The sequence below is a fragment of the Botrytis cinerea genome, chromosome 13 (assembly GCF_000143535.2).
Source record: "Botrytis cinerea B05.10 chromosome 13, complete sequence".
NCBI lineage: Eukaryota > Fungi > Ascomycota > Leotiomycetes > Helotiales > Sclerotiniaceae > Botrytis > Botrytis cinerea.
The window spans coordinates 61410-74517 of record NC_037322.1 but is presented as its reverse complement, the minus strand read 5'-3'; the positions used below and the strand labels follow the sequence as shown (position 1 = coordinate 74517).

At 31.2% G+C, this 13108-nt stretch overlaps 2 protein-coding genes across 2 annotated transcripts; both read right to left on the bottom strand.

The window, feature by feature from the left end:
- Positions 1–2351: 2351 nt before the first annotated feature.
- BCIN_13g00160 (hypothetical protein) lies at positions 2352–3411 on the bottom strand. Its single transcript, XM_024696599.1, has 3 exons — positions 3067–3411; positions 2934–3011; positions 2352–2850 (listed from the first exon to the last, which is right to left on the bottom strand). Exons 1-3 carry the CDS (start codon positions 3179–3181, stop codon positions 2423–2425), a joined length of 621 nt encoding a protein of 206 aa, XP_024552412.1. The 5' UTR covers positions 3182–3411; the 3' UTR covers positions 2352–2422.
- Positions 3412–11333: 7922 nt separating this feature from the next.
- BCIN_13g00140 (hypothetical protein) lies at positions 11334–12680 on the bottom strand. The gene has a single exon (XM_001545288.2). It carries the CDS (start codon positions 12542–12544, stop codon positions 11468–11470), a length of 1077 nt encoding a protein of 358 aa, XP_001545338.2. The 5' UTR covers positions 12545–12680; the 3' UTR covers positions 11334–11467.
- Between the last annotated feature and the right edge of the window lie 428 nt (positions 12681–13108).

Genomic DNA, 13108 nt, shown 5'->3' with positions numbered 1-13108 from the left:
ATCTTTATATAAGTTAGAAGTAAGAGATTAGTAAAGTTTATAAACTATTAATAATAATTAATAATAATGCTATTATTATTATTATTATTATTATTATTATTATTATTATTATTATTATTATTATTATTATTATTATTATTATTATTATTATTATTATTATTATTATTATTATTATTATTATTATTATTATTATTATTATTATTATTATTATTATTATTATTATTATTATTATTATTATTATTATTATTATTATTATTATTATTATTATTATTATTATTATTATTATTATTATTATTATTATTATTATTATTATTATTATTATTATTATTATTTCTAATTAAATCTCGAGCGTAGCGAGGATCGGGGGCTTGGGGGCTGGCCCTCATAAAGATTAAATAATTAAATTTAAAATTTTATATATCTCAAAAATAAGAAAAAAAGAAAAAAAACTTCTATGAATCTACAGTCTGAAAAATTCTTTTTCCCCGACGACTAGTATATGCGAAGGCTTTTCTTATTAATTATTATTATCTTCTACTCTTTTATAATATAAAGGAACTTAAAAAATTAATCAGAAGAATATATTATTTATAATTTTAAAAAATTACCAATATCGGGATAGGGATTATATAATTATATTAATATCTTTCGATATTGTGAGAGTGAAAACACGTGACATCAGGATCACGTATTACTAACATTTAGTATTTATAGTTTCACTTTTATAAATCTAAAAATATTATTAAATTTTCTATTTTCCAAATTGATTTCTAAAGAATTGAATAGTTAATTTTTATCGCCTTCTTTATCTTACTATTATAGTATAATAATTTATTTCATTTTAATATATATAGCTATTTGCTTTATATTTAATATATACAAAGGCTTTTCTTATATGATTATTATCACCTTCTACTATTTTATAATATTATAGCAATGTGTTTTATAATCTTAGCTTTTAGAACCCTAAGTAATATTATAATAATATAAATTATAATACCATATTAACTTTATCATTCTCATAGTAATATCAATAGTATTATTTAGAATAGGATTTTCCTTTCAAAAGAGAGAGATACTTTTTTTTAATATTCTTTTTAATATCTTTTTAACTTTTATCTAATTTTGAAAAGGATATCGATAATATATTATAAAGATGCTTTATAAGTATTTTAAAGAATTCGATTTGTAAAAGCTTTCTTTTTTTAATATTTTTTGTTTGGTTTTACTTAAAAGGGAGGTCGAATCCGAATCACTAGATAAAGTATTATAAAAGTCTATACAAAACGAATAATATAAATTGAAATAATTTATAATAAGATATAATTATTTTTTCTATATAAAAAGAAGAATTATACAACTTATTTAGTTATATAATATCATATATTCTAATATAAACAGAATTTTATTTTTAATAAGAATTCAAAATATACAATATAAAGAGTGAATTATATTAGCTAAATCCCTTAAACTCTAAATTTTAAATTAAAGCTATCTCTTTTCTTTATCTTCTTTATTCTTTATTCAAATTAAATGGGAAAGGAAAAGGGAAAAAAAAAAAATGAATCAAATTGAAAATTGTATATAAATAGAGAAAAGCCTTATTTATTAGAATAGGATAAGTAAAAAGTGATATTAAATTCATTCGATTATATTAAATTCTATTCAATTAGAATTTGAAATACAATTAAGAAAAAGTGGGGTATTCAATTATTATATAAAGATAAATAGAAATAGATTATTCTTTTATTTCTTTATAAAGTTTTGAATGTAAACAATTCAATTCTTTTTAATAAGGGAATAGTAATTCGAAGTTCATAAAGCTTTAAAATAATATATTCATTTGAAGATATAAATGGAAATCAAATTCATATAGGATTTTGAAGCTATTTCATCAAATAGATATTCGTATTATAATAGGCTTTTCAATTCAGAATATATCAAAATTAAACTTTCTCTAATATTTATATCTTAATAATCAAGTATCATTTCTATAGAAGAAAAAAATAATAATAATGATAACTAAATTAGTTTTTATATGAATATTATTATCATTTGTTTAAAAAATCGAAATTGTTATGATTATTATTATAAAAATATTATCTTAATAATAACCCTTATAACAATTCAAATTTTTGAAAAACAAATTAAACTTTTATATTATTTACATAGTTGAATATTTTATTTTCAAATTTAAAAATCTAAATTAATAAATAAAGAAAATGTACAGTTATATATAGACAAATCTTATAGATAGTTGAAGTAGGTCATTTGGTAATATAGGCTATTCGATGTTAAACCGTATTATTACAAATTTAATGTCTTTAACTTGCCTCCCTTCATAAGAATTTTGATCCACTAATTTTACATAGAACACAGATATTTAAATAATATTCAAATATATTACAGAGACTTTTTCGCGTTACTCATATATCTGAACAACATCTTCTCCAAAGTTTAGCTCTGCCTCACCAGCAGTAAAATTCTTTGTCAAGGCAGTAGCCTTGCTGAGAATCTGGGGGAAATCTGGATTAGCTAGTAAGGGACCGAAGAAGCCAACGTCACGTTCGTAATCTGCGCGCAAAGGATTGGCACGGTAATTGATAGCTGCCTTAGCCGCAAGAACACCTCCACGTGGAAAAAGAGTGAGCCGTGAAGTGATCTCGCTGATGTACTGATACATTTCCTGGGAAGAGTCGAAGGCCTTGTTGATCCAGCCGATCCTCTCCGCCTCTTGGGGCGTGATATCCTTGGAGGTAAGAATGTATTCCATTGCCCGGCCCCGTCCAATCAGTCTGTGGAGCTGCTGACTTCCTCCGCCGCCAGGGAAAGTTCCAAGCCGACCTCGAACTGCCCCAGTAGAACATCATGTTTCACTGCGAAGCGCATGTCTACTGCCATTAACAATTCATTCCCGGCATTCCGCGCCCGACCCTCTACAGCACCGATCGTTATTTGAGGCAAAACCGAGATATTGTACATGAGCATTGCAAAATTTTCCACCGCATTATCTAGGTTCTCGGGTTAAACAGGGTCAGAATTGGAATATTATTCATTTTAACTTACCAATAGTTAGAATTGCAGGGTCTAGGTGATTGAGAAAGAATTTGGGAACGTCACTTTTGAAGATGACAACCGTAGTCTGGTTGTCTATCTGGAGACGACGGACAATATCGGTCATCCCAACTTGGATATCCTAGCTCCAAGAATTTATGGTCGATGCGGGATTGTGAAACGTGATTTCAAGGGTGCTGTTGTACTGGACAGTTTTCAACGCTGTATACATTGGAAAGCTTGTTGCCAGTACTTGAGGAAGAAGCATCCCAGATAAAACTTTCACAAAGGATATGATAGGCATTTCGATGAATGGCGACAGAGACTGGATGAGAAGATAGATTATGATGGTTTTGCATGGAATTAGAACTATTGAAGGAGAAGAAAAGAAGGAAGGATGGACAACTTGTACTATTTAAGTGTCCCGCGTACTGATAATTAAGAAACTATTTTTGAAGAGCAAATTGTAATTTTAGACATGCTATCCTCAATCTAATTCCATTTGATTAGCAACCTAATGAGTAATAGAGAACAATTACAATGATTTTTCCTCATTGAGTGATAGAACATAGTCGATGAATAGAGTGGAGAACATACTATACTATGTGTTAAGTTCACGCGAATGACCTTTTTACGTCAAAACTCATCTTATTCAAAATACAATTAAAAAGTCAATTCATTGTTTTAATGATATCAAAATCCCAAATTTGAAAATTCTATTGAAGTATTAATAAATAGAGGATCGATTATTTTTATTAACATTTGTCTCATTTAAAAAAGACTTTGAAATGAAAAGAATTCAAAAGTTATAAAATTCGCTTAATTTTGATAACGTGATTTATCATCGAGTGGACCACTCTAAATACATATAATTTCGTCTGTGCGTGACCGTGTACATTCTTTATTTATTGATATAATTCAATTTTTATTAATAAATATTATAGTTATTTATATAAATTATTGAATATTTATATTATTTATTAGAAATTTGATTTAATATATTAGTTATTATTAAAATAGTTTTTTATAACGAAAATCTTGACTTTTTTTTTGAATATAATAAAATTATTTATATAAAAACTACACTAATAAAAAGCTAATTTTCTATTACTTTATAATATTCTTTTTATTTTAAAGAATAATGATTCATTATTAAAATATATTTATATTAGAAAAAGCTTATTTTTAGTGCATTTTGAAAGTGGTCCGCTCGATGATAAATCACGTTATAGAAATTGATTTCGAAAAAACATTCTGTTTTAATTATATATATAATATCAATTAATGAAACTAAAACTATAAGATTATTACGTAATTAAATTTAATTAAATCAAATTCCATAAATCTAAAATTTACTAAGATATTCAATATATAAAGATTATTATTCAATTAAAATCAAAGTATTAATATCCTCCCTCATCATACAATATAATTAGAGATAATTCTATTCAGAGATCTTTTAGTATTATAAATTCTTTTTGATTATATAATATGATTATTTATTTACAGAAATATTAAGTTTTGAAAGAGATGCATTGAAATAATAATTTATAATCATTTATAAAAGTTGTTGAGTTCATACGAAGATTCGATTTCGTACGAATTTTGTTGAGGTTACAGTAGTCTGTGGACATAGTCGATGAGCCTGAGAAGACCTGGATTTCCAAGCAAAAGTTCACTTTGTTGACAGCATCTTTCCCTGACAAAGATTCTAAATGTAGCTTAACGTAGTTTATCAGCATGTGGCTCATATCATCATGTGGCCCATCTCAAAATACATACAAAATTTGTTTGTGTGTAATTGTGCATTTTCTTTATTTATTAATATAATTTGATTTTTTTTAAAAAAAATATTATAATTATTCATATAAATAATAAGAATTTCTAATCAATTTTTAAAAATCTAATTTTATATAATAATTATTATAAAAATAATTTTTTTGTAACGAAAATTATAACAATTTCATTTATTTTTTTGATATAATAAAGGTATAAAAGTAAAAACTATATTTTTGAATATTTGAATTTTTAATATTACTAATTACACTTTTGTTTTCAAAAAATATTAATTAGTTATTAAAATATGAATATTTTAGAAAGCTTGATTTAGATGATTTTCGAAATGGGCCATATACTGATATAGGCCATATGCTGATAAACTACATTACTACATCAAAAAATTAATCCTCGACCGGGACAATTTTTCTTCCGACTTTAAATTCGAAATGAGTAGAAGGATAGTTTGTTTCTCCGAGCCCATTAAGGTTTTATATTGGGGTAATATAAGTGTTCGACCTGGTAGGTGCGCAAGAAACCAATTAGCTCACTCAAAGCCTGATATCTAGGGCTCTGGTTGGCTGAATTAAGTGGACGGACACGCACCAGGTCGAACACTTATTATGGCACCTCACTCTACATACCGTAATAGACGGGAGCTAGAGTAATCAATGAAAGAACTCGTTGCAGTCAATCGTCATTGTCAAATTTTGTACGATTCGTTTCCATAATTATCAGTCATGGCTTGATAATGCACCATTGATCGAACCACTGAAATTGAAGGGTGAGGTCGTTGGTCGTTCTTTAACATTTCCTAAATAGATCAATAACTTGGATTATAGGTTTGACCTCTCAAGCTTCTCAAGGTGTCCAAGAATCAGGCAATAGTTGTTGAAAAGTCGGGCGAGGCCAAGGCGGCCGATATTATAGTTCACAAGCTTCGAGATGGCTATATCATCGTCAAGACAGAAGTAATTACGCTCAATCCAACTGATTGGAAGCACATTGACTTCGTTGCACCTCCGAGATGTAGAGTGAGTACCTAAAGCTCCATGTTAGAGGAAGAGAAAGCTCCATGGCATTATTGACACGGATTGGTTGTGACTACGCTAAAATCGTTGACGAAAGTCAGAAGTAAGGTCACAAAAAGATTCAAAAAGGGAGACAGAGTTGCCGGGTTTCTCAAGGAGGTGCGTTTAAAGTCTATCGATTCAAGCAATATCCCATTCACATCATCATATTAAAATCCCAAACAACATAAGCTTTGAAGAAGCCTCGACCCTTGGTGTTGGACTTTCTACGTAAATGAATTCTCTCCAGATATGTAAACCAATTCTAACACCTCACTAGCATCAGCCAAAGCCTATATCAATCCCTCAAGCTCTCCCTCCTAGCAAAAACATCTCTCTCCTCCGAAAAGGAATATCTCCTCATCTACGACAATTCAACTGCCACAGAGTTTTGGGTCTTGGCGATGAGCCATGTCTCTGACGTCCTACTTCCGACGAGAATATACCTTTGTTGAAAGAGTACATGCAGGAAATGCAGGAAGTCAGATTTAGATTCATAAAGCCTTGACACTAGCCCTACGACTCGAAGTTTGTGGAAAGCTCAAAGAATTTCACAGCATAAATCAACCATCGCCTTGCATTCTTAGATCACTAAAGTACCGTTCCCAACCTTTCGATGAGCGCGGTGCTTCCGGAACACCACACATAGATCTTGGTAGCTTGACAATCTTGTTTACCAAGCGACCTGGACTTCAAGTTTTGATGAAAGGAAGAGATAGGTGGGAGGATGTTGAGCCAAGAGCTGGACACGCGATTGTAAATATTGGGGATGGAATTTCGCTGTTGACAAATAGGCTTCTTCACTCTAGCCTTCAGCGTGTTTCACCACCTTAAGGCTAAACTATGAAGACTCGATATTCATTTGCCTATTTGCAAAGATCGCATAAACAAACACCGTTGGTTGGTCTTAGAAGTCCTCTGATTCAAACCAGTGGCGAGTGGCTTCATTAGAGATTTAGTATGCTTAGAGCAAAGACTCATAATAAAGAGAAACATTGGGCATTAACAGGGTACCGAGAGATATCAACCCTGTGATGACAGAATCAGTGGTTAACAAAGCGGCCGCTTCGTTAATACAAAAAAAACTTTGATAAATTTATGAATTTGTAGAATCAAACGGAGTGGAAATGTACTTATGTATTATGTAATCATATATCTATATAGTAGACTATTTTCATATTTGCAGATTTATAAAGTCCTTTTTAATTGGTTATAAATAATACATTAACATTAAAATAGGATTTTTTTAATTAATGAAAAGGCTAAATTATTATAAAACAATTTCAATTTAATATATAATTTTTTGAAAATATATAAATTATTATTAAAAATATATTCTATAAGAATTTGTTATACACTTTTCAAATATATTATTTTTGTTATTTTTTAAATTCTAATTGTGAAGTTATATATCAATATAGATATTTTATTATAAATCCAATCAATTATTAGATTGAAATCTCGATATTCTTGATTAATAAGCTGTTAGGTTATGTAAGTGAGAATTAGGAAAAGAATGAAGAAGGAGAATTAGAAAGAGAATAAGAAAAAGAATAAAAGAAGAGAATAAGAGAAGACAATTAGAAAGACAATTAGAAAGAGAATTAGAAAGAGAATTAGAAAGAGAATTAGAAAGAGAATTAGAAAGAGAATTAGAAAGAGAATTAGAAAGAGAATTAGGAAGAGAATTAGAAAGAGAATTAGGAAGAGAATAAGAAGAGAAATTAGAAAGAGAAATTAGGAAGAGAATTAAGAAGGGATTTATAAAGAGATTTATGAGATTCATAAGGTTTTAAGGTTTTGAGGCTTTAAAGTTTAATTATATTTTCGATGTCTTTATACGAGCTAGAAGCGAGAGGTTAGTGAAGTTTATAAATCTCGAGCGTAGCAAGGATCGGGGGCTTGGGGGCTTGCCCCTATAAAGATTAAAGAAATAAAATCAAAATTTTATATATCTTAAAATAAGAAAAAAATAAAAAAAGCTATTATGAATCCACAATCCGAAAAATTCATTTTCCCCGACGACTAGTTTATTTGTGTTTAAATGGGGATAATTATACTTTGAATTCAATTTTGATAATTGGTTTTATTACAACTATTATATCTTTAGTATTTTATATTGATAGAGTTTCTATATTTATAGGATTACTAGCTCCTTTTTGATTAATATATATCGAATTGGTTTATATAAAATAGGAGTGAGTATTAAGAAAGTAATTATTTAATTAAGTAACGTAACGTATGGGGAACTCGGACATATGGGGAACTCGGACACTTTTTCAATTATTCTACACGCGATCTTGTTCTACGAGCCACACAATCCTCCAATTCCAATTCCGAATCACTTGAACTATTCTCTAGCTCTTCTTCTTCAATCTCTTCTTCTGATTCTTCAATTGGGCGTTTGCGTGGCCGTCCTCGTGGCTTTTTCTCCTTCGGTTTTTCCTCCGCCTCACGTACCATTTTCAATACTTCCTTAGTACTAAAGACAAATTGACCTTGTAATTTGACTCTTTTGCCTTTAGTTCTCTTCTTTCGAGTCTCAATTACCTCCTGAGCATCAGAGAGCTGTTTCCGAAGTAGGGCTATCTCAGCATTTTGAGATTCTACAAGCCTAGTCATTCTCTTGGCATATCGACGAGTTGGCGATGCAGGAGAACCACTGCTTGCTAGAGCTGTATTAAAGATCTGATTTGCTTGCCTTAGTTCTGTTCCATCTGGAGGAGAACTCCTGAGTATAGACAAGTCTAGGTCTTGATTGGGGGTTCTCATTTGTGGAGTAGAAGGTTGCTGGGAGGAGTTAAATGGTAATGAATCGAGTACTTTTCGTGGGGCAAAAGGTACTAAACCAGCTCCTCTCCAGCCAGCTTTAATATTAGAAGAATTCAATGCTTTTTTTCTGATATTTTGAAAGAGTTCTACCCATTCAGCTCTTTGGATTCGCTTTACACCAGCTCGAGAATATCGATCGACCTCTAAAGCATGATATCGTTTCATTGGCCCATACACCGCAATATCAAGTGGCTGAAGCAAGTGAGAGCAATGAGGAGGTAATATAAGTAAATCGATATCATTATCTATACAGAAAGCAATAAAGCTACCTGTAATATGGCTTGAATGGCCATCCATGATCAAAAGTCGAGGTCGGTCACCTGACACTTTCTTGGATTCTGGTTCGAAAACCCTTTTTAACCATTCTAATCCATGGCTATTTGAGGTCCATCCATTTGTACTAGTAGAGAACTGCCAGCTTTGAGGTGTGTCCTTTGGAATCCATGCAGAATTCGTATTCTGAGCCTTGAAAATGACCATAGGTGATAGAGCATTTCCAGCTGCATTGATACATTCAAATGCAGTTATCCATTCTTGCTTGCCAGCTGTAACTTTCCAATTCGACTTCTGAGTAGAATCGACTATAATGCGCGTACTTTGAGTACTTCCAACTCCAAATCCGGTTTCATCCATATTATACATATCATCTAATTCATACTTTCGCTCAATGAGACGCGTGCGAAACGCGTCAAACCAAGCCTGAATATTCTCCGGAGTTGCTTCTTTAGCCCGATTAGACTCTAATTGACGTGAATAGCATGTTTTAAGTTCTGGATGTCGTTTTTGGAATCTATAGATCCATTCGTGGCCTATAGGTGGAATTTCTGTCGAGGTAGGATTTCGAGATGACGCGACCCGAACGCGTCGAAGACGAATTTCGTCGGCCATTTCCTTCACCAACATAGGTGTAGCAGGGAATCCAGTGATGGTAAGTCGTGAAATCCATCGTACAAGAGTATTTTCTTCTGCGTTTGAAAGAATTTGAGCCATTTCGTGGGTTTGGGAACGTGTTTTCTTCCCAGCCAGCCTATCAGCTAGGGTAGACTTAGGGACTTCAAAATGCTCTGCAGCCTTTCTAATTGATTTAAATTCTTTCAATTGAAGTGAAATTATAGCCTTTTGAAGCTTCTCTTCAATTTGAGCAGATGTAGAAGGTGATTGGGTATGCATAATAAAAGTTATTGCGGTTTCAAGTTGGTGATGGGCTAAAAGTGTCCGAGTTCCCCATATGTCCGAGTTCCCCATACGTTACGTTATATATTAGATTCGCTATTTCAGAAGTATTTGAAATACTTTACACTTTTATAAGTTAATAATAAAGTGGATTATCGCTAATGTAAAGTTTTTCAATTAAAAGTCTATACAAAGTCTTAATAAAATATTTAAAAATAAAGTAGAAACGTTTTTACATATATAATGATTTGGATTATTTATTAGAAAGTTTTAATAATTTTATATTAATAATTATAATAATCATACAACGTAGTTTATTTATATATAGCTCATATTCATGTATAGTCTACTTTAAAATATGTTTAAAATTCGTCTACATGTAATTGTATACTTTCTTAATTCACTAACATAATTCAATTTTATAAGAAGATTATTATAATATAGTTTATCAGTGCATGTATTATATTAATATGTGCACTACTCATTTTATATACAAAATTCGTTTGTATATAATTGTGTACTTTTTTTATTTATAGATTAAAATTTCTGAAAATTTAATATAAAATATTTAATTATATATGAATTATAAAAATCTAATTAATTTTAAGAAAAACTTGATTTATAAAGTAGTTATTATAGAAATAACTATTTTTTAATGAAAATCGTAACAATTTTCACTTTTTCTCAGATGTAATAGGAATATTCATATAAAAACTAAATTTATAAAAAGCTAATTTCTTATTATTATTGAACATTCTTTTCTTTTTTCTAAAATAATAATTAATTATTAAAATAAGAATATTAAAAAAGGTTTAATTTTGATGTATTTTGAAATGATATATATATTGATATAATATACGCATTGATAAACTACATTATTATTATATTTATTTATATAAATAATATAAAAAATTTAATTTTTTTGAAATTTTTTTTTGAATTAATATAAGAGTTGTTATTGAAATAATATTTAATTATTAAAATCTAAATACTTTAAAAAGCTTGATTTAGGTGATTTTCGAAGTGAGTTATATAGTAATTAATGTAAGTCGTATATTAATAAATCATATTAATATTCTAGTATATATAATAAAAGAATAGAAGAAATAAAGATCATATAAGAAAAGCCTTTATATAAATCATAGTCAATCTAATAGCTATATCTAGTCACTGAGGGTGAATCACTATATAATAATAGTAAGATATGAGAACGCACTTGAGTTATAATATAATATAGGGGTCAAGGTAAGAAGGGAAAAAGACAATAGAATTTAGATCTACGAAAAAGAGGAGCTACAAATACTAATGTCGTTTGGTCACGTGTTTCCGCGCACACCATAGAAAAACATGAATTTTGCAGGAATTATGTCACAAAACATCACGGTGTGCGGTGAGCAGGGCCCAGAACTTTTACAAAATCCGTGTTTTTGAAAGCTCTTTATATTCAAAAATAAATTCAAGATCTGTTTTCAAAAAGAGCAGATTGTTCAGCGGATTCAGTGCGGATTTTTATATCCAAACCAGCCCTTAGAGTGGTTAACAACCACCAGCTTCATTCTATATTAAATCTTCACCACCAACTTCTTTCCCGAGACCTTGCCACCACGAATTAGATTCAAGCCTTCAAAGATACCATTAAAGCCACTCTTCCTCACAAACTCAACGGGTGGAGCCTTTAAAGATTTGAGAACTGATGGTAGAATAGCGTAAAAGCGGGCCAGGGACTCACGGTCTGCTGGACTAGCCGGAAATTTGGGCCCGATTGGAGGCAGCCATTCGAATGCAACCCCGAACCCAGTGAATATAACGATATTGATATAGGTTACCTTGGGTACCTTGGATTTCCCGTTGTCCAAAAGTAAAACGACTTTTCCGCTGTTTCCCCTCATGACCTCTGCACAAAAGTTAGAGGAAGGTCCTTCTGAAATGCAATCCAATGCTTTGCTAATGTTAGGAAATTGTTTTCTGATTTCCTCAATGGCAGTTGAAGATCGATAGTCGAAAACTGCGTCAGCACCATATCGTTTCACTAGGTCTTGTGATTTCGGGGAGGCTGTTGTTATAACCTCGTAACCTGCAGCTTTTGCCAATTGTATAGCAAACAACCCAACAGCGGTGGAGCCCGAGTAAATAAGAATGGTGTTCTTCGTTTCAGCAGATTTTGCTGTCTCATCCACCCATGGAACCTCCAAATGAACGTTTAGGGCCAACATCGCTGTTGTTGCCGAGATTCCGTATGTTGCTGCATCTTCATCTTTCATCCCTTCTGGTATGTGCCACGCGAGATCTCCGTCGATGCTGAGGAATTCGGCAAAAGCACCTTGATCTCGAAAAACACCACCGTGCACCATTCCAGCAATGCGATCTCCTACCATCCAATTGCCTCTCGCACTCGCTCCAACTTGTGTCACCTCGCCAGCGTAGTCACAACCAATTCGGCTATTTTTTGGAGACAGAAGATCGATGTATTTGTAGTCGATTGCATTCAAGGCTACGATATTAACCTTGACGAGGACTTCATGTTCTGAGATGGTAGGATTTGGAACTTCTTTGACTTCAGCTCCTTGTCCTATTGTCTTTCCTGTCCCTAGGTTATAGACTCTCGTGAGGAGAGCTCGATTTGCTTGAATTGCCTTCATTTTTATCAAAAGAATATGAATTGAACTTTCTAATTGAATTTAACTTGAAGTCCGAAGAAATTGATATGGAGAATGAATTATATTGAAATGAAGTAAGCAATTAAGTTGGTGTGAAGTTATATATAAAAGAAAAATCCGAATAAAGGGGTTAAAGTTAAGATAAACCTGGTAAGAGGTCTGTTATTTTGGAGAGCTACTTACAAGAAATCGTTATAGCTAATCAAAGCTCTAAACTTTTAGCATGAAATTCTCACTGCAGTAGCACTTCACTAACAAACCTTATTTCAAGGATATTTACTGAGGCTATGGGTCTGGCATTCCATTGATTACTGATCATCTATTATAAACCTCAATCCGCAGTTTCGCAAGGCTATTTCGAAAAGAAAAGGTGGACTGTACGCAATCTCAATTGCATTTCACTCCATTCCTGAGTCGAGATGCGGGGCAATGTTACCCCGAAAGCTAAACAAGTAAGGCTGAAAACAATAGATTCAATGACAAAGGACAATTAAATATTCATTTGAACGATAATTCATATAATATGATTTATTATCGAGTAGGTTG

Excerpts from the sequence above, each read along its gene's own strand:
- BCIN_13g00160 (XM_024696599.1), bottom strand. The coding sequence starts at position 3,181 with ATGACCGATATTGTCCGTCGTCTCCAGATAGACAACCAGACTACGGTT. Across the intron at positions 3,012-3,066 it reads CCCTGCAATTCTAACTATTG|ATAATGCGGTGGAAAATTTT; the intron begins GTAAGTTAAAAT and ends CCGAGAACCTAG. Across the intron at positions 2,851-2,933 it reads AACGATCGGTGCTGTAGAGG|TTCGAGGTCGGCTTGGAACT; the intron begins GTCGGGCGCGGA and ends CTACTGGGGCAG.
- BCIN_13g00140 (XM_001545288.2), bottom strand. The coding sequence starts at position 12,544 with ATGAAGGCAATTCAAGCAAATCGAGCTCTCCTCACGAGAGTCTATAAC.